The 27551-nt window shown below is 32.4% G+C and overlaps 1 protein-coding gene across 3 annotated transcripts in view; it reads right to left on the bottom strand.

Moving 5' to 3' along the window:
* The window catches only part of LOC139993268 (uncharacterized), a 340358-nt gene that overhangs the window by 9356 nt on the left and 303451 nt on the right, over positions 1–27551 (bottom strand). For 2 of the 3 annotated variants that reach the window (XM_072014837.1, XM_072014846.1), the window contains exons 3-4: positions 4927–5004; positions 1021–1202 (exon numbers count right to left, since the gene is read on the bottom strand). In XM_072014837.1, coding sequence (XP_071870938.1) covers positions 1021–1202; positions 4927–5004 — 260 coding nt within the window. The remainder of the gene's footprint in view (positions 1–1020; positions 1203–4926; positions 5005–27551) is intronic. The other variant, XM_072014854.1, reaches the window with a different exon arrangement.

Raw genomic sequence — 27551 nt, 5'->3', positions numbered from 1 at the left:
AGTTCAGAATAAATTAGTGTCCAAAGTAATTGGCTGTTACAGAATATCCCATCTTTTCATCTACGTATATTGACACGTTATATGAAACGAATAAAAGCAAAGAAAACCATAGCTTCTATTCGGTTCGGAAAGGTTCGGAAAAGTTCGGAAAGGAAGCTATATATGTATGTATTGATTCAGACCAACTATTTTATTAGGATTCTTTCCTAGGCCGAAAGTGAATTTACATAATTAGTTGTTTAATAATTTGTACTCATGACGAATTGATTTTTAAAATAGTAATTTTATTGTTGGAAATTGAACCTGAAGTTTGTATCTACGATCTTAATCAAAGTGAACTTTACACCTATCAACTCAGTTAACATATACCAATGTTATTAACATTCGATTGTAACGTCACTAGACAAAAAGATATACGGAAGGGAACACCGTCAGCGGATTTTACTGGACAATTGTAAACAAAGATGTGCAACTGTGTTAGGAACGAAATTGCTTTTTGTTCGCTATATTTTCACGTACCTATATTCGTATACTACTCATATTAACGGAACCACGAAAATAATTTATTATCTCTCATAAATGCCTGGATTACATTTGAGGTATGTACCTGTTATGAAACTACAGATAATCCTATTAAAATGTAACGCAATCTAGATTACTAGACTTTAATAATACACTGGAAAAGTTTACTTACATTTTCTTTCATAGAAATCCTGTTTAGTCTAGTATTAATGAATAAAATCAATATTATCTAATATATGTCATTTAATAAAATTAATATTTTCTATTTAAATACTAACGCTATAACGATTCACTTCATATCAAAAATTGATAAAATATGGTTTTTATAGTATAAATGAATATAGAAGTATCGTTAATGTTAATTATACTGACATTTGAAATCTATTAAGTAATGTTTCACGTTGAAGAGTATGTTATAAATTACGTAGAATTTATGAATACGTTAGATATCTTTGAATACTAATTTATTAATCTTTAAGAATACAATATTATAATTACCTTAATCATTAGCTTTAACAGGTTGTAACGTTGAAATACGTTACGAACTTGCTTGCTATCAGTATATTTGCACATGAGTTCAACAAGGGCACGTTTAGCGATCTCGTAGCTTCCGTCGAGGCGTATCCTTACGATTCTTAATCTTTCGTTTGTTTCAATCACCTCTTCTTTAGTTTGTCCACCTACATTAACAAATATAATAGAATATTTTTGCACATTACGTACATTCTATATATTCTTAAACCTTCAAGTTTCTTATAAATGCATAAACATCCGCAGTTTACTAATAATAAGTAATTCTACCAGTGTGAACGAGATTCCTTAATTTTAAAATGCTTTAGTAGGCTAGTTTAATTTAACATAATTTTGCAGATATTTTTTAATGTATCCTTATTATGTAAAATATAGGATACAAAATAAGATCAGGTTCCAAAAATTACATAACCTAATCCAAACTGCTGAGTATTTCTTATAAGTCGATTATGAATGTTTATGCAAATTCATATTCTTATGAATATAATTAAAGAAATGGAATCTAACTAGAAATCTGTATCGTTTATTAGATATTACCAAGGTATTGTATTTTAAATATCTTTTCATATGTAAACACTCCCAGTCTATTTATCACTTATGATTCAATGAAGCCAATTGAGGTTATATATTCCTATATATGCATGTTTTATCGAAGGAATAAGCAGGACATTAAGCCTTGCATTTTTTGAACTGTGGTCAAATATTCTTTTTCATTAATTATTAATAATAAAAACAACTTGCTCTGATTTTTTGAGAAGAAATAATGCATCAGAACTAGGATCATCATTCTTAAGAACAATATTTATCATTTTGTGAGATAATAATTTGCCCAAGACTATTTTGAATTTGGAAATTAATAATATTCTATAATTTTGTAATGAATAATTCTAAAAGTGACGATTAAACAGATATGAATATATATTTCATTTTTTTCTATAAAAATGTAGTCGAAAACAAAAATAATTTAAGAGATAGTGGAAATCAATCAAGTTTCGCTAAATGTGACTAGTTTACAAAAATGTAAATTATTAATTTCAATATTTATTAAACAATCTATATATGACATACATATATTTATGAGGACATACATACAATAAATAAAGCTTAAATATACAATAACAGTAGTACTAGTTTGATTAAATTTCATTGATATTTACATCCACTCCTGTCCATTTATTTTTGACCATGACTCTATATATTTGATTAATTAAAAATGTAGTAAGGGGAAATCTTATAAACTTTACTATTTCTAATTAACAATATTTTATTATCATATATACAATTTTTCAATTATCACTATTCATAATTTCACCATCATACAATATTAGATTCTTTTTACAAAAATCTATACGTTTAATGAATTACAAATGTAGCAAAGGAGATCTAAAAAAATTTTACTATTTTTAATTAACAATATCTTATTGGTATATATAGATATATCTGATTTTGTTTTCTTAGAAAATATCGTTCTTCAAGAGTGGGGACGTATATTATTCTTATCACATACGGATTCTAAAAAAGTATACAAATCGTAGATTTGACTTTAATGAAGTTATTCCGTAGAAAACAATATAAATAGTACTTCTGACGCATCGTTATACCAACTGTGGATGTAAAAGTTCCTACTTTAATTCTATTCATGATCTAATAACCGGCCATTTGGCACATGGCCAATACCTTATTTCTAGCAGTTGGTATGAACATTATTATCCCAATTCTCCGGCATTACTATACCGCAAACAAGTACAAGTTTTAGGAAATCGACATATAAGATCGTACTTTAATGAGATAATTTTCCCTCGGATTTTAAATTGTTTGGATATTAAAATTATTTATTACTGCTGGAAGGTTACACACTTTTGGAAAATGTTAAGGCATTACACAGAATTAAATTTCAATTAATTTCAGAGATACGTAACTAACCAACATTATCGATATAATGCGTATAAATGGAAATTAAATTTTCGCACAATAACGTAAGAACATCAAGAAAAGAAAAGTTAGAAGTAGTACATGTATTTAAAATTAATGTGAAATCAAATATTCATAGAACGGTAATAAACAATAACTGCTTTAATCCTTTGACAATGCAATAAAATGACAAGGAGTTCAGGAATAATTTAAGAATGATCGGTGTTCTACGTTTGTTCTTCTCACACGCCAATCGAAGACTGTCTTCCGTTTTTTTGTTGACATTCGCACTCACTACTTCCCGTGCTCTCCAAAATACTAGAAAAAGTAATATACGCCCGACTAAAAACAATAATAGATAAGGAAAAACTAACACCAGACTACCAATTCGGATTCAGAAACAAACATGCCACTATAGAGCAAATACACAGGCTTGTCAATGAAATAATAACAACACTCGAAAACAAGCAATATTGCACAGCCCTCTTCATGGACATAGAAAAAGCTTTCGATAAAGTAAACCACGAAGGACTACTATAAACAATCAAGAAACAATTCCCGGAGCAAATACACCAACTAATAAAATCATATCTAAGCAACAGAACCTTCGTAATAAAAATCAAAGACGCGTACTCAGAAGTTAAAGACATCAAGGCAGGGGTCCCGCAAGGAAGCGTCTTAGGACCAATACTATACACACTTTACACGGCCAACATACCAACAACTACAAATAGCAAAATACTGACATTCGCGGACGACACAGCTGTACTAGTCAGGCACACTAACCCAGTAACAGCAGTCACAATATTACAAAAACATATCACAAAAATAGAAAAGTGGCTACAAGCTAAACAAATCAAAGCTAACCCTAATAAATGCAATCACATCACATTCACACTGCGAAAACAGATACCACCAAACATCTTCCTGAATGGCACGCAAATAATACAAACTAGGCAAGTCAAATATCCAAAATCCAAATTAAACACTGAAAACAAATTAAGAATATACAAATCAATCATAAAACCAATCTGGACGTACGGAATTCCACTATGGGGAACAGCAGCAATGAGCTATATAAGCAAAATTGAGACAATACAAGCTAAAATTCTTAGAACGATAGTAAACGCCCCATGGTACGTTAGAAACGAGGACATTCGGAAAGATCTGAGAATACCAACGGTCAAGGAGGAGATTAACAGACTCGCAAGTAGGTACAGAGAAAAAATAGCAACGCACCCGAACCGGCTAGCAGCAGAAACGATCAACACAACAAACATTGAAAGAAGGCTAAAAAGGAAACACCCAACAGACTTCACAAAGGATATAACCTAGCAAACACGACGATGGTACCTCGCTGGGGGTAGCCACCCACATGCTATATTTTATTTTTGTTTCTTTTTTTTTATTCACTTCCACCTAGATATAATACTTTACCAAATGTCCTTCTGGACAAATTGCAAAAAATCCAAATAAATAAATTAAAAAAAAAAACATTTCATCTCGGTCAATAATATTCTTTCTTGTGTATTCTATACTTTTGAAGAATAAAGTAGTTCATAATTTAAAAAATGATATCTGGAGAGATACAAACGTGAGGAAAATATGAAGAAAATAGCAGATATAATAATGAAATTCATAGCTTCAAATCTTCTTTGAGCTACACTGTTAAAGGATTAAGTAGTAGTCGAATTGATTTTGACTAGATAGTCATGATTAAATATAAATAATCGTGATTAAATAAATTGTCATATGAGAGAACATTTTATAATTTGCTAAATTTAGTACAAGTAGATTTAGCACAATAGATTTCATTCTACAGTAAAATACAGTGAATTACTGAAATAAATTATATAGTTCTTAGAAATTAATTATAAATGATAATTTACAAATCTATGTGTACATATATACATCTAGATTCTTTTAAAAATACTATGTATATAATATTTTACAGCAACTTACTTGATGTTCCTTCATCCTTTACATCCTGAACGATTCTCCGGACACTCTGTGTGAATTTGCCCATGAGATTCGTGCCTGCTAAAAAATATTAACAAACAATTACTTAGAGAAGTATAAATAATGTTGTTGCAAAATTTATCAAAAATATATTGAAGAAGTTATTTCTATTCTATAATTACATTTTTAATTCCATAAAGCTCGATAGTGCATGTATAACATTGTGCTTTAGTAAGTTATTAATTAATAGAAAAATAAATGTATTTATTATCAGTGAAACTGATCTCAGTGCATTATGACTTCTTTATAATATTTATGAATATGAGTACTATTAATGAGTGATGAAGAAAGAATTTCTTTTATAGAATAAAAGAGATTTCATCTTGAAAAGATTAAAAGTAAGATGAGGTATACCTGTTAATTATTAATTTATTTGTTACGACCGTTCGCGGAGAGACGCGGTCGCGAAGAAAACGCGTCAGCGAGAGGCGTAAATTCTCGCTACAATTCGTATAATCGATGCCGCGAATTAGTCGTTCCCCATGTTTCGGTTAAGATAACAGAGATAGTTCAATGAAGTTAACACTGTATTAATAGGTTAATATAGCTTGCATATTCAACAATAAATTGTATAATAATAAAAGCGTCACACATTATTTAGCGATAAACACAGTTAATGCGTTACAGAAATTCGACCCGACTTTACGATATCTCTCGATGAATTCGTTAGACTAAGCGACTTTATTTTCAATCTTCAGACCTCTCCATGTATGTCGTTTGAATCTTCAAATGAGACTGCCCTTAGATCAATTCTCTGTCTTCTCGGAGAGACGACCCTCACTACGTTCGGATCATGCCACCGTTCGCGCCTATGATCATGTCACGTAAAATAATAAAAAAAAAGGAAGGAAAAATCGAAGACGTAAAATAAAAGATAAAAAACGAAAATAAAGAAATACAAAGACAGAATTTATTTCTTCACACTTGGTTTACACTTGACTTCCGAACTCTAGGAGCGACTTTTTTAAGACTGAAGTTCTTACAATTCCACCTTTAAAAATTGATTTATTTCTTTCTTTGTCATCCCTCAATATCCCCACTATCCACGCGTTCGTTAGTCGTTCTCGAATATTCGGCGAAAGGACCGTTGGGATATTAAGGGTTCATTGAGCACTTCGCCTCGCCGACATACACTGTCGCCGAGTACGGCCGCATCTTTATTTCTAACATCAGCCCATCAGTTTCGAAGCGCGGCCCGGTCTCTGATGTAGATCGAGGTGTAGTTGATGTTACAAGCGCATGGTTGCCGCCCGGCCGCGAGTTCCAGAAACGTCGATTTCAGTCCGTTCTTTATTTTCACAAAGAAGTCGGCATACGTGATCATCGGCGCGAGCAGTGGCGTGATCCGAGCGCGGAGGGGGTCGTCTCCCCGAGAGGACAAGGAATTTATCCTAGGGCAGTTAGTCTCAGTTCAAAATTCGTATTGCATACATCGAAAGCCCCAACGAATAAAATCGCTTGTCTAACGAATATCGAAAAATATCAAAAGTCAAGTTCTCGGTGCTCTACCCATCAAATCGATCAACCTTCGGGTCAGTCAATTATTATACTTTCCGGCACGACGAAGTCAAACGATATCTGTCGACGCAACAAGTATTCTAGGCTGGTTAAATAAATAGATATAGAATATATAACTGTAGATTACAGTTATATTCAAAACCAAACACACCTATTATCCCATAAGAAATAAGGGAATCGCCCTGCTCGTGGTGTCGATTCGTTTAATCGTAACAGGAATTTACAACTCTTGTTGACGCGCTTCAACGCTACCGTGTCTCCCCGCGACTGGACAAAAATACAATTCTCTTCATAAATTTTCTATTTTCTATAGTTTATTTGATTGATAATGTTGCTTAATTGTATATTGTTGAGGTGAAAGCTCTAGATTCTGTGGAAAATAAATAATTTATCCTTACATTTTATACGGCCCGTTTAACGTATTTGCGTAGTTAATCTGTGCTTGCATTTACGAACATTAGGAGAATATAATTTGGGTTCCTGAATTTGGCTGCATGCCAATATGGGGGGTAGCGTAATGTCAACGTAAGCTCATGCCATAATTCCGAAGAATAATCTTCTTCAGCGAACGATCATGGGAATTTATCCATTATATGATTACTTTTATTCAATGAGATTTTAGCAATTTGTAATGTTTAATAAATTTTACCATTCTTTATTAACGTAAATTATTATATAAAGCTGAGTTTAGAAAAATTAAAATATTTCAAGTAATTGAGTATGAAAAATATATTTGAATTAGAATAATTTAATACTTTTTTTTTTAGAATAGATATAAATGAAGTACATATTATGCTTATACTAGATACACGATGAAAAGTATAATTTATGTACTTCTAAATATCCTTGTTTGAAATGTTGTCTGTCGCAATAAACTTGCTGCAATATTTTTTCTAATAATATTTTAATATATTTCACAAATAGTAATTAAAATGTACAATATTGTATGTAAAATACATATAAATTATTTTACATTATTCGTTGCATATGATTTCCATCATTCTGCTTCCAATTTAAATGTAAACAAATTTACTAGAGAGGATTAGCATTAGAGTAACTAATATAACGAAGCATATCTAAAAAAAAAAAAAAAAAAAAATATTCATTTAAATAGATATAAAATAGTAGCAAAGGAATATAGAAATACAGAAAAATGTAATTAATCATATATTAGGTTGTCCGAAAAGTTTCTTTCGTTTCATAAGGTGATTATAGATGAACAACAATTTCTGTTTTATATTATTTTATTGAATTAGGTATGATCCATTTCGTTCTATTTCTATTATTATGTTCGTGCATAATTCAATAAACTAATATAAAAGAAAAAACATTGTGCGTCTATTATTTTCTTATAAAACGAAAGTATGAAACATAATAAAATATGCATGGTATCCCATTCCCACCATATTTGATATTTATCCTTAAGTAAAGATAAAAGTTCATTAAATATGCAAAAGGAAGAAGAAGAAAAAGAAATGAGGACCTTAAAGTTTCTCCTTATATCCCCCATTTCTCGAGCAAGCAGGGTGTAGCGTCAAAAATAAAAACATCACGTAGAGGTCCCGCTGTGAATTTCAATATCCATGTCCAAATTCTGGAAGGTACAACAGGGGACAAATTCTGGATGACATAGCACTCGCGATTTCGCGATGGGGCAGCATAACGCCAATCCGCCGATGCCATGTTCTTGCTTCAGAATGTCTACTCGTTTCTGCGTAGCCTTTCTTCGAAGTAATCTCCTCGCAAAAACCAAAGCTAAACAAGCGACGGATAAGACGCTAGTCGAAACGTGTCAACGTGTGATATTTGATCTTAATTTAATGCGCCTGTTTAGGGCACTATAAAATGTGGAAAAAATGGAAAAAATTATTCTTTTTTTTATTAAAAGTTTTTTCTTGAAGTTTATCTATTTCATTTTTATCTTAAATATATGTGAAAATTAAGTTCTCTGCAAAAATAAAAATGGAATGATGATAACCAACATGGAGAAAATAGAAGGCTGTAATAAGATCATAGGACGTATACTGCTGATTATCGTAGGTACTAGAACACTTAGCTATATTTATTCAAATTCTAGCAAATTTTACTGTATTTAGTATTTTACCGTCACTCTGTTGGATTTCTGCAATAAATCTCATTTTCGCATACGAAGTTCTATTTTCTTCATCCTATTCGTGAAAGAATCATTTCGTTCGTGCCGCGACGCGAGGAGATCACCGGCGATCCGTTAATTTCGCGATCTTTTGTGTCTCCAATGTGACACTAGAGAAGGGTGTGTCTAGCGCACGGGACCATCGGATTTGTTGATGACAGTTTTTGGCCGGGAAAGTGAGGGTAATAGACATTGTTTCTATTGGCTATTAAGACTGTTGGTGGACTAGAAAGGGTCTTAGCCGCCCTCGATGGAAAGTTGGTAGTAGGAAGCATCGCACGTGTGAAAAACCAAACATCCTACTTAAACGCCTACCGAACAAAATAAAATGGTACTACACAGTACTCTTTAACAACGCACTAAACAACACATATTTCCCCAGAAAATGGAAAAAAGCCGAAATAATAGTCATCACAAAAAAGAAAAAAGACGGCTCATCACCCGCAAACCTACGACCTATAAGTCTCCTCCCTAACATAAGTAAAGTATACGAAGCAATCATAAACAACCCCCTAACCTCCTTCTGCATAAAAAATAACATAATACCAGAAAACCAATTTGACTTTCGATACGAACACTCCACAATCCACGCAATAAACAAACTTACGTCGGATATCTGCTGAGCGCTAAACGCAAAACAACGAGTCGCCGCCTGCTTAATAGACCTCGAAAAAGCTTTCGACACAGTCTGGATCCCAGGTCTCATTTACAAATTGATAAAGAAAAACTTCTCTAGACACTTAATTAAAATAGTCTGGGACATGATCACAAACAGAACATTCGTAATGACCGAAGGTTCTCATACATCAAACACAGAATTCGCTATAAAAAATGGACTTCAACAAGGTACAGTAAATTCTCCGTTACTCTTCAGTATATACAATAGCGACTTACTAAATCTCTTCGACCTGAATAAATCCACCCATAAACGGTCCATAGCTTTCGTAGATGACCTAATCATCTACGTAACAGACCACAAAACCAAAGTAATAAAAACAGAACTACAAGAACTTTTCGACAAAATCAATGATTACTACCACACATGGAAACTAAGAATCAATGCAAGCAAATGCGAAACCATACTGTTCAGACTCAAGTCAAGTGAAATCGGCCCAGCAGAAAGAGAACACTGCAAAAAATTCGAACTAAGAGAAAAAGAAAACGAAGGGGCACTCATACCACAAAAAAACTGCGTAAAATACCTGCGTAAAATAAACATAGACGATAAACTAAACTTCAAACAACACATCGAAATCCAACTCTCCAAGGCCAATAAAGCATTCTGGAAAGCAAAAAGACCATTCTACTCCAAACATCTCAAGAATAAAATAAAAATACTATGCTACCAAGCACTAATTAGACCGATCATATCCTACGGCTGCCCAATCTGGTACAACATATCAGCCTCCCTTATGGAAAGAATTCGCGTATTCGAAAGAAAATGCATCAGAGCTTGCTTGAGTACTTACAGATCCGAACACAACTGATTAAAAAAATATGTAAAAAACAAAAAAATCTACGACCTAGCCAACATTCACCACATAGACTGTCACATCTTAAAACTAATAAGAAACCACTTCGCGCAAGCGGCAAAAATAAAAGAAAACAGCCTAATCTTCAGCTGCTTATTCCCAAACAACTCATATTACAAAAACACACTGACAACAGGCTACATCCCCTCAGAAGCATTCCTATACCTAGACAAAAAAAGCTACCTCCAAGACCAAAATAATATCCCGATAATTTACCACATAAAAAGAAAAATAGGGATCAAAACTATACTCTACGAGGAAAACTTAAACGGACAGACTGCAGACACCAGGTGGAGATACAACATGGCCCTCCCTCTAAAAGACACTAAAGACAAGCACAGAAAAAACACAAAAAAATATTGGTGGATACCAAATCCATAATAAAATAAGAGAGAAAACCATTAAATCGACAGAATTCAATTCTGCCTCCGTGTAACTTAGGTGTAAACATTGTAAATATTGTAAATTTTGTAAATAAACCTATTTAACATCCCCCCTCTCCCTCCCTCTCATCCCACCCTTCCCCAAAGTCCCACAACACACAAAAAGTAGACTACCGAAGCGTCCTGTTTCGCGGCCAAGTTTTCAGGACAAAAATAATAACTAAAAACAAGACCACACAAAAGCTCCGCTCCCCAGCGGCTTAAATCCAAAAAAAACTCAACACAAGAATGAAAACACAAAAAATTGTAGAAACTCCGACACACAATATAGTATGGCTACGTCGTACCGTCGCGTATCGGTACTTTTGCCGAACCCATCGTATTAAAATTCATACAATAACGTTAAATTCAACAATAAACGTTATTAAAAAAAAAAAAACTTCAAAGCAGCACCGTATATGTTTCCACTTGCTCGTAAAAATCTATTTCAACAGTCCAACCCAATACCAACTCCATATGGGAGTGAAGAGGGCTGGACTTTTGGTCAAAAGACTTCTTTCTTAAAAATTCCCTGATCACTCGCTCCGTGCACGTGTGGCATTGGTATTGGGTTGAGCTAATTTTTTATAAGCGAGTGAACTTTTATAAGCGGTTAACGCATACGGTGTTTTTTCACTATACACAAATTAATAATACCTGTAGACTTGTAAATATTTTTTATCAACAACTTTTTAAGCAATAACGAGAGACGACAAAACCTTCAGGAGGTTACGAAGGGAGTATCTTTGACAATATATGTGAAGGGCAAAGTCATTAAACTTGATCCTCTTGTCAATATTTACCTTATCTTTCATTCTACTGATATAATGATGGTTATTTGATGAAATGATCTCAGAAATGTGCCGTTTTTTAAGAAACCTTTAAAAAATATTCCTTTACATTGAAATTTTTTGAAGTTGTATAATTATGTATTGTGTTTTAAGTAAGCAATCAATTATATGAATTGCTTTTCTAAACGAACTTTTGGCAATTATCTAAAAGTTCAGTCTCCTTTCTGATTTCGATAATTCCGAAATATGTTTGTGTCTTATCATCCAAGATGTGTTTTCATATAACCCAATCTAAACTTATTCACGAGAGAGGTAACCATTTTTAATATTGTATAAATAAACGAGAAAAATCAATGGGCTGTGGATTGGACGAAAGTAGTACCCGGGCGCCTGACGGTCGGTTATAACGCAGCGCTTTCGATGAAGCTATAGATATGTGGAATGTTGCACTTTACTTTTTAAAAACTGAATATATTATATGTGTTATATGAAAAATTTCATCAGCTATGAGATTTAATTATCGTGAAATAAAATAAAATAAAATTACATAAACCTACCAGATTTTTAATGCAAATACATACAATATTTTTTAAAGATCACAAAAATATTTAGACAGTCACCTATACATTATATTAATAAGTCTCAATATTCAGTAACGACATTTAACATTTATATGCTTATTATATTCGTGCTTTATATCAATTTTTTATTCAATACATGGATAACGTTTTTACAGTCAAAGATATTTATTTAAAATATTTCTTTTTATTCTGTACAGTTGACTTATAGTGTTGAGTGGACTACATTGTGTTCTGCATTGTCAGAACATTTTGGGTTAAGAATTATTTTATTAAATACACAAAATTGTATAGAAGGATATGTGCAGAATTTATCGAATTCAAATAGTTAATATTCTTTAACGATATAGGTATATTCTGACATTCTTATCAATAGAGATACATAATGTAGTAATAATACTTTTGATAAATAGTAGTGTGAAAATTATTATTCTGGATTCTAATTCTAACATACTTTAGTTTTCGTTAGATATAATGCAACTTGTATATTATTATTAGATCAAAATAACAGAATATTATATTATAAAATGATTGAAGAGATCATTGTATCCTTCCTTGTATTAAAATTTTGATAACCAAAAATTTATTTGTTTATGTCGATATATTGTAAAGTATTTTATTTTCATTCCAAACCTCCTAAAAAACAAAACATCTCTTCGTGGAAAGCAAAACAGGTATTCTTCAGTCTTATTACTATTTTAAGCAACAAATGCTTCCTTCTCTTCAGATAAAAATATTTTCTGTCAAATCTTATCACTTCCATTGTATATTATACATTCCAATGATAATAAGTACGTATAATTCAGTAGGAAAGGCTGGTAAAAGACACTCACTGGAAATACTAAAGTGGTTAAAGTGGTATTAAAATGACCAGAGTCTTTACTTCTAAAGAACTTCTTATAACGGTTTCATCAACCTCCATTCAGTTTGGTCTCTTTTGCTGCTTAATAAAAAGAGAAGATATTCTTCTATATAAAGTATGCTTTCAAAGCTTTTTAGGCTATTTGTGTAATCTATTAACTTTTTAAAGGGGATGTTTTCAGAATATATGGAAAATCATATTTTAACTAAAACTTTCAGTTATAATTAAACAGTGTAGTGAATTATTTACTATTATTAAGTTACTGATTTTATTTCTTTAATCAATTCTTGATACTATAATTGTTATATAATAAATTTTGATCTTTTATTTTTATAAATTAAAGAATTAAACAACAATTATTAATCGGTGTCACCAATTTCAAACAATTTTTATTTATAATCCTCCTTTTTTATTAAGGCTTATAGTCAGATTGATTATTAAGGCATGAGTGATTTGACACAATTATATTTATTTATGCTGTAGTGTAAATAAAGATTGGGAAAATTTTCTACCTATATGATTTTATATGATACATACATAGGAAAAAGCCGAACATTATTATAAACTTATATACATGTACATATATGTTTAATATTTCTATTTTTATAGCAGGGCATACATTTCAATTTCTTTGGGGAATGCGATTAGATTATCAATATTTTCGCGTAAGTTCATGGTGTCATCGTTATTGTTTTTGGATTAAAATTTTTTACTCATTTCTTTTAAGTGACCGCAATCAAAGAGAATATGTTTCGTTATGAGAGTTTGGTTGCATAGAGAGTACATTTAGATGTACGTCTTTTCGAAAGTAGATATGTAACACTCTGGAAGCGGTCCTTCGTAGTATTGATACTACTGTATCAAAATACAAAATTTTAGTATAAACTGTCTTTTTAATAAACGGCGACCTCCAACTGCAACCTTCCAAACATTACTCAGGATGATGATCTTGACAACATATTAAAAAATGATCGAAATCGGAAGTGGCCCTCTTTTTGTGATTATTTACCAAAAATTTTAAGAGTTTTAAAGTATCAAAACTTATACATATATTTATTCGACATTAAAATTCATAAATATAAAGAACTGTATAACTACACTGTAAACATCTACACTGATATAATGGCAAATAGTGATATCAAATAACATAAGGAAAATAAAAAATATAGTTAAAATATATAAAATGACAATGAATCCAAATAATTTATAAGATAATGTTCTAACGAATAAAACTTGAATAATTTGAAGTTATATTGCAACATTTTCAATTCTCATCAGGTACTAGTTTCTCACTTTAGATAATAGTGCTTTATCATTCCTGCATAACATTATTAGATTAGAATTAAATAAATGAATAATAAAACGATAAAAAACTAATGAAATGAATTGTACAATTATTGTTTTCATTTTAATTTTATAAAATCATAAGTTGAATTTTGCACAAATGTTTAGAATTTTGTATTCAAAAAAATGAAACAAAACTGAGATTTGCAATTGTGAGTTAATCAAAATAAGAATTGAAGTAACTAAGTAATCGATTCACAAAGCATACTTGTAATGTGATCCTGAAATGATAATCTCATGAATCTGTCGTGATAGCTTTGTGATATTATTGGAGGATTTAAAGGAATAAACGAGCTTGCAAAGTTAAAATTGAGTTAGGAGCGTGAAGCGATTGCAACCAGTTGCAGCGCTAAAGACACTTCCTCCTCTCAACAAAAGCGTCACGTTCGACTTTGGAAGTAATGGAAAATACATGGGATATAGCGTTCAGAACGGAAAGCTGCACTTTCTTCAAAGATATATTAGATAAAAATATATTACTCTTAAAATTTATTCCTTTAAAAGGAAATATTCTCATTTAGAATATATTTAGAGAAATGAAAATATCTATTCTTTTATATTTGCTTGTTTATATTTATTTATCTTTTTATATTTCTTTCTTACATAAATTTTCTTTTCACATCTGGTTTTGTATATTTATTCATTTTTCAAATTTATATCTGTTTTTTAAATATATTAATTTTAAAAGACGGAAGAATTGTTTCCACTTTCTGATATTTTGATATGATCTTTGAAGATGATAGGTACCTTGTATTAAAGGAGAGAAATAAAATGTTGATTTTTCTTTTATTATGTTTATTTGATTAATAACTTCATCTTGTGTAAACATGCTTTTAAAGTTCAATTAAAAGAATTTTGAAGAAATAGTACGAATCATATTATTCATGTAACAGCGTTCCATTTATAATGGAAGTGTTACTATAGTAGTATAAATTAAAACATCATTTTTTTCAATATTTCATTTTAATGAATTATAGCTAATAACTATTAATTATCGTTAATAATTATTGCATAATATAATTTTAAATACTTATTATATACAATTATACAAATATATATATATATAATGTGTATTAATATATGTGTATATAATAACACAATATATTATATATGATATAATTTATATATATATAATGCTATAATAATTATAATATATTATTACGTATTGGTTTTATTTTATTATATTTATATCTATTAAAACTTGCCAAATCAGATTTTCAAATAAACAAATTGTGTTCTATTTCACATGTTACAGTACTTTAGTCCAATAGTTTTAGAAACTTTCCTTATTATATACTTTCCCTTATTTCGAAATTATTACTATTATATTATTATGTGCAAAATAATTACATATAAACGTTTTCTTAAATGTACATATTTTCTTATGACATGAAGAATTTCAACATGTTATGGTCTCTTTCATTTTATGTTCTCCAAATGAGAACGCTTCTTTAATCGCAAAGTAAAGGCTTCAATGACGATGAAACGATCGCAGACAGAACAACGTACAAAACATGGAAATGCAACTGCTCAATAGACGTTGCGGAACATTTACAATTGAAAGAGGCAAGGTTCTGACGAATACTATAATTTCATCTTAGAAGGAAACTTTCTGCGTAATATTCTCGCTACGAGGAACTTAAGTCTGTCGTGTTGTTCCGCGTTTCGCGTAAAAAGGTACAGGCGTCGAAGACAGGCACAGTGCTGTTATTAACATTATGTAAATATGAAGTCTTTTATTGCTGCTATTGATTCATTAAACAGCGATAAGTTTTATATTAATTATATCACAGTTTTATGCACTTATTGGTGAAAAATATCAGTCGTCAAATGTATTTTTATTCGTTCTCTTATAATTTAATGTAAATGGATCTTATTTATTGGCACTTAATAAAAACTGTTTTTACATAAGAACGGAGAAGAAAATCTTAAGAAATTTCGATATTTATTAATCTAAAATAGGCTGAAATAGATATATAATTGATATCAATAAAGTAATGTAACAAAATAAGAGATAACGAAACAAATGATTTTATAATAATTAGTTGTGAACATTCATATATAGCTATTGATTTCTTTTATTCTTCACTACTTTGATTCTTTTTTTCATTTATGCTATTTTATATACACAGTAACATAAAGTAATATTGAATGTAATCATTAACATATTTTTAGATGAAGCTAAGATTTTAATTTCTCATGACAAAATTAATCAGGAATTAAAAATACCTTAATGTTATCAATGTCAAGAAGATTGGTTATATGACATCTATAGAAAAGTTACAAAATATTGCTGTAGGTAATAATTTACCCCTTTCCGTGATTTCAGGTAGGTATAACATGTGGTATGTATATTCTCTTTATTTCCATTTTTTTAGTCTTTCCATAACAATTCTAGCTACAGAAAATTTCTCAAAATTCACAAAATTTATAAGCTGAACATGTCTCTTAGTCGGGATTTAAAACAGTATTTTATAGAATAAAATGGCATTACATGCATCAGTGTGCAAAAGTGTTCGGCCGCCTACGATTACGATCTTATTGAAGCAATAAATGTTTTTAAAAAATGTTTCCACATAGCGTTGTGTAAAGTAGAAATGACTTTTTGATGATAGTTTTTCTGTAGTCCTTTCTGTTTACCCGGTTTTCATGAATTTTTTAGAAATATTTCAATAAAAAAAGTCTTAATTGAAATGCCCTAAAACATCTACAAAATGATTTGGAATAAGCCATAAAAGGATGAAAGTGAAAACTATATGTAAATAAATTATTTGAAAGAACAAACTAAGAATAATAGATACCATTAAATGATTTTAAAAATATTGAGAGAAATAGTTATGGTTATTTATAATTATATTTATAGCTGTTATAACATTGAAATAATTTTCTTATTATATGTGTTTTATACATTTTTTTTTTTTTTTTTTTTTTTAATTGTCATCTGTTTTTAAAATTGAGGTTTGCACGCAAGGAGTCGTTTTTTTTATTCCACTACATGAATCAAATTAAAATACGAACTTTTAGTTATCAAGTAACATAGAAATTAAAAAATCAAACGAATATTGTTAAATAATCTGCATTTATTTACAAGAAAATTCTGTATAATAAAAATACAGTACACGTAATTGCACGAGTCAAGCGTGAATGTGTCCCGATGGACATTTTAAAAAATAAAATACATACTACTGCCAGAGTCTACCGGTTTCTCTGTCCGCGAGACTGTGGTGAGCAAACGCTATTTCCAGACATTGTGGAGCTTTGTAAATCAGTAAACTGTGCTTTTTATCGGAAGCAGCAGCGTGAGTCGAGTGGTTTGAATACGGCCAACTTGCTCGGCCCTGGTTGCACAGATCAAACGTATTGACCGCAATGCTGCGGTTTTCATACGATCCGTGTAAGTGGCAGACCAGTCGAGCACCGACAGCTATGCGCTTCGTGGATCTAATTACCGCATCTGCACAGATCTACGGAAACCGTTCGACCACGTAGCCCCTAATTATTTTGTGGAGAAATTCGTGCGACTTCACTGCGAGAACGCCATCTATGTTTGTGAAACGTTTCAAGTATTATTAGGAAATTGTTAAAATGTTTAAGAACTGTTATCTTGTTTGAAACATTACATAAATATATATAGAGGTACTAAACTCTTAGATAAGTAAAGAATTCATATATTCGATATTATAATAAAAATTCCATATTTATGTATAACAAAATATAAAATAATGATTAATAATTATTTTTCTAACAACCTAAATTAATTACACATCACGTTCTGTTTAATATTAAAAGGTGTCTTAATATTTATGTGATAAAAATTGATAGCTAGAAATGTTGTTAGGGGGTAAGGGAAAGAAAGAATAGGAATGTTTGATTTCACCAAATTTAAAAAAAGAAAATTTAACCTTACATGCTTGAAAACAAAGGAGGAGACATAATATATGTGTTACATCGCGAGGCTTAGTATGGTTCGTGTTTCTAACCGTCTCTCGCGGTCCTCCAGCGTCATATACGAATCGTCTCATCTTTCCGACGAAACATACAATGTATCGACGAGCGCATAGTTGCCGCCCGGCCGCGAGTTCCAGAAACGTCGATTTCGGTCTGTTCTTTATTTTCGCAAAGAAATCGGCATACGTGATCATCGGCGCGAGCGGTGGCGTGATTCGAGCGCGGTAGGGGTCGTCTCCCCGAGAGGACAAGGAATTTATCCAAGGGTAGATAGTCTCAGTTCAAAATTTGTATTGCATACATCGAAAACCCTGACGAATAAAATCGCTTGTCTAACGAATATCGAAAAATATCAAAAGTCAAGTTCTCGGTGCTCTACCCATCAAATCGATCAACCTTCGGGTCAATCGATTATTGTACTTTCCGGCACGACGAAGTCAAACAATATCTGTCGATGCAACAAGTATTGTAGGCTGGTTAAATAAATAGATATAGATTATATAACTGTAGATTCCAGTTATATTCAAAACTAAACACCCCTATTATCCTATAAGAAATAAAGGGATCGCCCTGCTCGTGGTGTCGATTCGTTTAATCGTAACGGGAATTTACAACTCCCGTTGACGCGCTTCAACGCTACCGCGTCTCCCCGCGACTGGACGAAAAAACAATATGTATTTAAGGATCGTATATAGTCATATTTACTATAAATCATTTTTCTACCTTTACACAGAATGTGTAGCAAAATTCGACAAGATAAGGCATTAAACGACGAAACAGCACGAATGTCGTAAAAATCTTTAAATCCTTAAATCCATTTGTATGTTTCAATTAAGCAATATTCTTACTTATTCTGTAGGCTACTGATACTCCAGCTAGATAAGCATATGCATCATTAGCTACTACCGATTCGTCGAAACATTTCTTTCGTAAACCGTTTGACGTTAGTACAGTCACATTATTGTTATAATGAGCGTGTCAATTAAAAGCAGTTTGACTTTTTAAAGAAAAGATTTTCACTTCCATTGTTTCTTCTTGAAAGCATCATCAACTATAATCTAAAATAAGAGAATGCAATATACATATATGTAAATCGTATATAAATTAAGAGGACACTTTGACAATTTAATTATTAACATATTTAGTTGGACTTGGAATAACCAATTATCTAAAAGTAACGTAAAATTAAAATTAATTTTTTAAGTAACTACTACTAGAAGAATCATGTAACAAACATTAACACGAACAAACCTGTGTAAGAATAAATCTCTGAACGTTTTTTAATCGCATTTACTAATTCATTATTTTGTGCATATAATAATGGTATCAGAAAGTGATAAAATTCTCATAAAATTGTGAAATAAGTTTTCATCGATTAAGAACTATTATTTAAATACTTTTCAGAACTTTTAATTTAATATAGATATTAACGAAGCGATGTGGATTATTTTTCTTAACTATTAGTACTAAATTAGACCATGTTGATGTCTTCATTAGTTACAGTTAATAAATCTTTTGGAATTCATAAATTCTTATGATTACCGCATAATTTTTAATATAACACTCATTTTTTTTGTAACTGGAACTGCATAATAATAATTTTTGCTTATGGAATAGAAAACCATTATTAATTTACTGATGAGAGAGAAATTTTGTTACGTCTCGTCCGTGATATGAGAACTGATCTTATCGTGAAATTTATACCAGTTAGAATCTAATCCCAGAGATCACCTGTTACAGGAAACTGAGTGTTACCATACATTAATCGTATTATAAAATCATATTATGTTAAATCCTCTTTTTAGATCCTTAAATTAATTCTTAATTAATTAAGTCAAAAAACATCAAACATAGACACATTTTTAAAAATATTGTCTCTTTAACATAAAACAGTATTTAACTACTATTCCAATATTATAATTTATAATTCCTATTTTATAAAATTATTTTATATTACAGGATATGATATGTAACAGATTTCAAAACTTTGGTATGTTTTGTACATACTTAAAACTAACTCTGTCACTTTTCCTTTCAGAATAAAGTAACCATTATTAGAGCAAATCTTTGTAAATACTAGAAGTATTGATAAAAATATAAAATTTGTACTAAGGAAATTGAAATGAGATGTATATGGAACAATACATAATATAAACAAGAAAGAAAGCTTTTATCCATATTGTTGGAATACAACGATATTACACGCATAGATACAAATACTCTTACACAGACACCTATACAGGCATTTGAACAGGATACTTACAAAGGTCATACTCATTACTGTATAGAGAGTGGGGTTCAAAATATTTAAGGGATCATGGCTCACTATCTACGTCTAGTCTGAGAGTAACTGGTCAACTGCCAACAATCCATAAATTGCCTGCATACTTTGTTAATTATACCATATCACTCGCTTATATACATTTGGTTCTGTAGTTCTGTTTAATAAATATCACTGAATATTATTTTAACATAAACATTGTGTCTTCCACAGATTATTAATCTTAACTGTAAGATTAAATTCTAACATATATTCTTTGTTAAAAATCATTCAAATGTTCAAAGTTGTATCGATATAAATCTGTAAAATTGCTATAAAATATTATCAATTGGATATATATAGCGCTAAAGTTTTAATCTTAAACCTACCGTCAATTAAAGAATAAAATTTGTATTAAAGAAATGAAAGAAAATGAAAGAAAAAAATCCGTGATGCAAAGGACAAAATAGATCATTATATATCGTTGAGAATTTATAAAATTACTTTACTTTATGGACAATTATGAATTAATAGTCATTTTCACTACTCTTATAGCTTTATTGTTAATTAAGCGCTACATTATTTTTTTGTCAATTCGTTGTCTTCCATATATATCCAACTTTACCACGAATTGTGCAGAAACTCTCACAGACCACGTTTAGTTCTTCCATGGTACGATTTCAACCATTACGTTTCCATGTACATACATGCGTACACACATACATACATGTGGAAAGAATGCTCACGTGGCGCGTATGTTCACACGATAAAAAGAATGCGACACGGAGAAACGACGAAAAAAGAGAATGAAAACCTAGCGGCGATCCAGCCGATAGAAACCTTTCAGCATTTTCAAGGAAAGTTTCCATTCGAAAAAGGCGTGCTGACGCGTCATTCGCTATCTGTGTAAGTATGTATTTCTCGTTACAAGAAGGAACAGTTTTGTTGAGACAGTTAAGTAAGCACATTGCTGGGACTCGCAATTATCTGCATCAACGTAGATCTTTCTTTCTATGTTGAACGATGCTTCCAATGGGGTCCGCTTATAACGGAGATTGATGCGTGTGTCACGAATCGGATGCAACGATATTTGTTATGTCAAAGTGCTGGCTACTCCACCAGTTATAAGGGATTTATGTAACTGACAAGTATGTCCAGGCATATCGGATAGTTATAGAAACTTTGATAGATTTTATGATAACTTATGTTTATAGTTGTTATTGATTTTCGATTTAATTAATTTTATGTTCAAGGTAAATTAAGTATTATTTATTTGTTAGATTATATAATGATTTAACAAGTAATTAGCAGATTATCTACTTGACAATCTAAACAGTTAAAAGATTCGAAGACCATGTTGGAACAATATGATGTGTGATTTGTCTAAATTTCTTGTTTTGTTCATTTTGTGTGTGTGTGTGTGTCGGGTTGGCGTTAGGACTTGGGTGTAATGAATCTTTACCTGGATTATTTATCGTTGTCGCACAATCGAGGTAGCGTTTACTAACACAGGTATAGATGTTACAAGATTGATAAGTGGCTGCGGTAACTAGACGCTGATGACGATATGACGAATCCACGGTTTGTTTTCCGCAGTAACGGGCAGTTAGGCGCGATATGGCCCTCCTCGCGACACTTGAAACAGGACACCTTAGACGATACAGCTGGTCGGCTTCTCACCGAGCGTCGTATATTCTCCTGTCTCTCGATCTTCATCCTCGTACGGCACTTCGCTATTTTATGCCCGAGAACACCACAGTAATGACACTTAATCCGGGGGTCAGGCAGCTTTCGTCGTTTTACTTCGGGGCCTGCTGATGGATTTCCTGACGAAGGCGCCAGCCTCTTCTTCGCGTAGTGGAAAGCGTTCATTTCCGTCGCAAATTGGTCCCGAGTTTTGACGTCGCTTGTAAGTGCTACTTCCTCGACACGCTCGTCGCGCAAACTCAGATGATAAAGAACGGTGGCGTTGACTATTTCAACTGCTGTCAGATGATCCCATCTTGCTCCAAGGAGGGAGCGGAGACGCATACCATAGGCTCCCGTGGATTCACCCTCCAGCTGAGGTTCGGCCAGCATCTTCATTAACGCTGAGGTTGCCGTCTCTTTACCACCAAAACGCGTAAGGAAAAGTTCTTTAAACCTTGCCCAAGTAAAGTCTGCGGCGAACGGTATCTGCGTGAGCCACTGCGAGGCAGTGCCCTTCAGCGCACGGCTTACGGTGAAAAATAATTCGTGGCCTTTAATGGGCCTTTCCTCCATGATCCGACTGGCGGTTAAGCACCATGCGGCTGGATCGGCGCCTGCGTTTTCGGGATTGAATTCCGGTAAGGGTACTTCCTTCGGTTCCACGCTCACCCCTTGTCCTCTCCATTGATTCACGATGGCTATGAGCTGGTCCAACGTTACAAACGGCGACGATCCCACTTCTGATGTCGAGTTGACGTTGGGGCTTGGGTTATGGGCGTGTAAAGAATCTTCGCCAGGGTCGCTCATCGTCGGTGTACAATCATAAACTACCGGTCTCGATACTCAAACGATAATGACAATGATCGCGGGGTTGGTATAGCGAATCCACGGCCCACGGGAAAACTCTTTTTTAAACTTAGAATAGAATTTGAAGCACAAAAATAACGTTCGCTGTGACGCTCGGTATATACTGCAAGTCAAGACGATGTGTAACTCTCCAAGGAGATCGCAAGAATAAAAGACTGATGAAAACTTTCCTCTCCTTACGATCGCGTTCGTTTTGTTGAATATTGGCCGGGGATACCAACAAAATTGCAGCCGCCGTTGCTAGGCAGACCCGCGTAGCTGCGACATTGCTCCTGCTCGGGGTTTGATTGTGACAACACAACGTGTGTCTCATAATATTGGCACTTCTCTGTTAGGTGGAACGTTCATCCCGTGACCGTGGCTACGCTCGGCGACCGGTTGTCGCCTCGAGCCTAAGCTCATTGTCTCAAGTTTCGAATGACTGTGTTTGGGTTATTTCGTAAATGCTACGTATTGAGGTTTTCCAAGTAATTCCAATGGAGGACCCCGTTTGTCCTTTCATCTCCAACATATATATAATTTATAATGATATATCGTTGGCATATCATTTATGTTTAATTAAAGCATAATTATCTTTTTTAAAATACATATCAGGAAAAATACATTTGTTTTCTACTATATTCACTATACAATTTTTATAAAATTTCTAGCAAAACATATTTAGGTTATAGATATATTAGAACAGTAAAAATATCGTAAATCTTTTAGAGAAAATAAACTGAATCAGAGCAGCAAAATTTTTTTTTTTTTTTTTTTTTTATTTGTTTTATTAAATTTTTACAATTTGTCCAGAAGGACATTTGGTAAAATGTTATAGCTTAGAGAATAAAAGAATAAAAAATAAAAAATAAAAATAAATAGAAATAAATAAAATATAGCATGTGGATGGTTACCCCCAGCGGGGTTCCATCTTCTAGGTTTCCTATTGCATCTCTATTTCGAGGTCTGCGGGATGCTTCCTCTTCAGTCTTCTTTCTATTTTGGTTTTATTTGTTTCAGCAGCCAGCTGGTTTGGGTGTGCTGCAAGTCTTTCTTTGTACTTTTTTGCGTATCTAGCGATTTCCTCTTTGACTGTTGGAATTTTTAGATCTTTTCGTAGGTCTTCATTTCTGACGTACCATGGAGCGTTAACTATTGTCCTTAAGATTTTTGCTTGCTCTATTTCTATTTTGCTTATGTGACTCATTGCTGCCGTCCCCCATAATGGGACTCCGTATGTCCAGATTGGTTTGATTATTGTTTTGTATATATTTAGTTTATTCATTGTGCTTAATTTAGATTTTCTATTGATTAACCAGTACATCTGCTTCCTTTTTGCACTTATTCTGTTTATTATTGATTTTATATGGTGCTTCCATGTAAGGCGTGTGTCTAAATTTATTCCCAGATATTTGACTTGCTTTGTTTGTGCTATGTGGGCGCCGTTCAGTTGAATATCTGGTGTTTTTCCTTTTCTAAGTGTAAATGTTATGTGGTTGCACTTGCTGGTGTTCACTTTTATTTGTTTGTTTTGCAGCCATTTTTCTATTTTTGTAGTGTGTTCTTGTAGTAGTGCGGCGGCCGTTTCTAGATTCGAGCAGCAAAATCGAAAATGCAAATTATTGTTATGATTATTATATCGATATTGCTGCAGAGGAATGCAAATTGTAATTGCACTTGCGTTCCGAATTGAAGATCGTTCAAATCTTATTTGCATACCGTTGAAGTTTAATCGAGCTGATTCGGTATGATAAACATTCATATATTTTACTTAACAAACATACTCACGCGAGGCCCATCGAAGAGAATTACCGTTGAATCAACTTTGCACATAGAACTGGCAAATATTTGAGTTTCCTATGACTAGAGTGCAGAGAATATCGGACATGCCACTTTAACAACGATAAAAACTAATAATGCTATCGGAAGTTAAACAAGTTCTTAAATGATCTGTATTTAACGAGTGTCATCTATGTAGAAATGAAATCTGCCTCTAGTCCATGAAATTGTTTTAAGGGCGTTAAACGTATAGCGAGAAAGTAGAATATCGCAAAACTACCACGATAAGCGAAGGAAAAATATTACAATATGAAAACGATCTTGTAATACAAATAATGATTGTGAAGTGATCGCCACTTCTAAGAAAACTCTACATCTGATCTTCGGTTTTCGCAAGCGCTGAGGCCATCGATAGCGCATAGACAAAAGAATGTGTCGATGACAGTGTCACGTCGGAGACACAAAAGATCTCGAAATTAACAGATCGCCGGTGATGTCCTCGCGCCGCGGCACGAACGAAATGATTCTTTCACGAATAGGGTGAAGGAAAGAGAACTTGATACGCAAAGATTAGATTTATTGCAGAAATCCAACAGAGTGACGGTTACAACAGATAGCTTCGAAATGCTACGACAGACTGTCTTTGCGCTGGTTTGGGAAGGTCCCTCTACCGAGGATCTAGTCCCTTTGGAGGGGGTCTCGTTAGTGTATTGTTTCAACAGATGTGACATTCAGGGTGTTCGGTCCATTTATTTACTAAGCGGATGGTTTTCTTGAGTGTGTGACAACAGACCATATACTTGGAATTTTCTTTTTGCCAAATATAATATTACTTCAATAACTTATATTGTTTCAATAAGTTGATTTTTAACGTTATAAGTATTTTTATATATTTCACCATTTTTAGTATCTTACTATTCCTTTAAGTAGTTTATCAGATGAATTGAATAATTTAAATATTTTCAAAAGTTTAATATATCGAACCTTTATGATACCGCAATTAATTATAAAGATATTTTTATGGTTATCAAATATCGCAATCTTATAATAATATTGCTAGTTATTAACATATTGCATTAAAAATATAGTCATATGATTTTTTAAAAATTTAATGATAGAACGTTATCTTTATATATTTGGAATTTAATATTGGTAAATTTCAAATAATTTTTGATTGATCACTGAACATTTAAGAGTCAGTGCAACTCTAACGCTATTAAATATGAATAGTACAATTAGAGTTTAGATTAAATTGCATTATGCAATATATGAAGTTCGGAGTGACTTTACAGAACGTCACAAATCTATTTTCCATTCTATAGATTTGTACCACGTATTCCGGATGTGAACTTAGATATTAGATTTATTTATGTTTGGAAAACTTCCTCTGCGTAATATTTCCAATAAACACGTCACCTTTACAAAAACGACTTGATACAAAAGTGACGGATTATTTATTGCAACAAATTATCAAATTATCTGTGAACAAACAATGGTGTCGTTGAATAATTATGAATAAATAATGGTATTATTGAAATTACCATGAAATTGAAAGAAATAGAAATAAATCGCCAAATTCTATAAAGGATTCAATGTTACGTTATTCGAAGATATTGAAAGAAATTATTCTTATTTTAATTGAATGGGACTACTTTTGTTTTAATTAGAAGTCAGATAAGCACCAGAAAAAAGAAAAATATGTAGAACTTCGAATTTGTTGCCATTGATTGTTTACATTTAATTATAATATATTAGAAAAGTATTATTTAAATATTTTAAATGTTACGATTATATTACATTTTTATGTAAATAGGTTAAATGTAAATAGATAGCGTTAAAGGATAATTATTAAAAAAATTGTTATTAAGACAACATTATCATTAAATTTAATAGATGTATTAAGTTGTCAGGGAAATGTGTTTACTTGAAATGGATTGTATTTTCGTCCAGTCGCGGGGAGACGCGATTGTTTGATGTAGCGCGTCAACGGGAGTCGTAAATTCCCGTTACGATTGCACGAATCGACACCACGAGCAGGGCGATCCCCTTATTTCTTTTGGGATAATAGGGGTGATTAGTTTTTAATATAACTGGAATCCACAGTTATATAATATATATATATATTTATTTACACTAGCCTACAATAATTATTGCGTCGACAGAAATTGTTTGACTTCGTCGTGTCGGAAAGCACAGTAATTGATTAATCCGAAGATTGATCGATTTGATAGATAGAACGCCGAGAACTTGACTTTGATATGTATCAATGTTCGATGAATTCGCGATTTTATCCGTTAGCGTTTAAGATGTATGCGGTAGGATTTCTGAAGAAAGACTAACTACCCTAGGATAAATTTCTTGTCCTCTCGGGGAGACGACCCCCTCCGCGCTCCGATCACGCCACTGCTCGCGCCGATGATCACGTATGCCGACTTCTTTGCGAAAATAAAGAACGGACCGAAATCGACGTTTCTGGAACTCGCGGCCGGGCGGCAACCATGCGCTTGTAACATCAACTACACCTCGATCTACATCAAAGACCGGGCCGCGCTTCGAAACCGCTGATGATAGAAATAAAGATGCGGCCGCACTCGGCGACAGTGTATGTCGGCGAGGCGAAGTGCTCAATGAACCCTCAATATCCCAACGGTCCTTTTGCCGAATATTCGAGAACGGCTAACAAACGCGTGGATAGTGGGGATATTGAGGGATGACAAAGAAAGAAACAAATCAGTTTTTAAAGGCGGAATTGTAAGAGCTTCAGTCTTAAAAAGTCGCTCCTAGAGTTCGGAAGTCAAGTGTAAATCAAGTGTGAAGAAATAAATTCTGTCTTTTTTTTATGTTTTT

Source organism: Bombus fervidus, chromosome 2 (genome assembly GCF_041682495.2).
Source record: "Bombus fervidus isolate BK054 chromosome 2, iyBomFerv1, whole genome shotgun sequence".
In the NCBI taxonomy this organism is placed as follows: Eukaryota; Metazoa; Arthropoda; class Insecta; order Hymenoptera; family Apidae; genus Bombus; species Bombus fervidus.
Note: the sequence above shows the minus strand (reverse complement) of the source record. Positions and strands in the feature narration are given on the sequence as shown.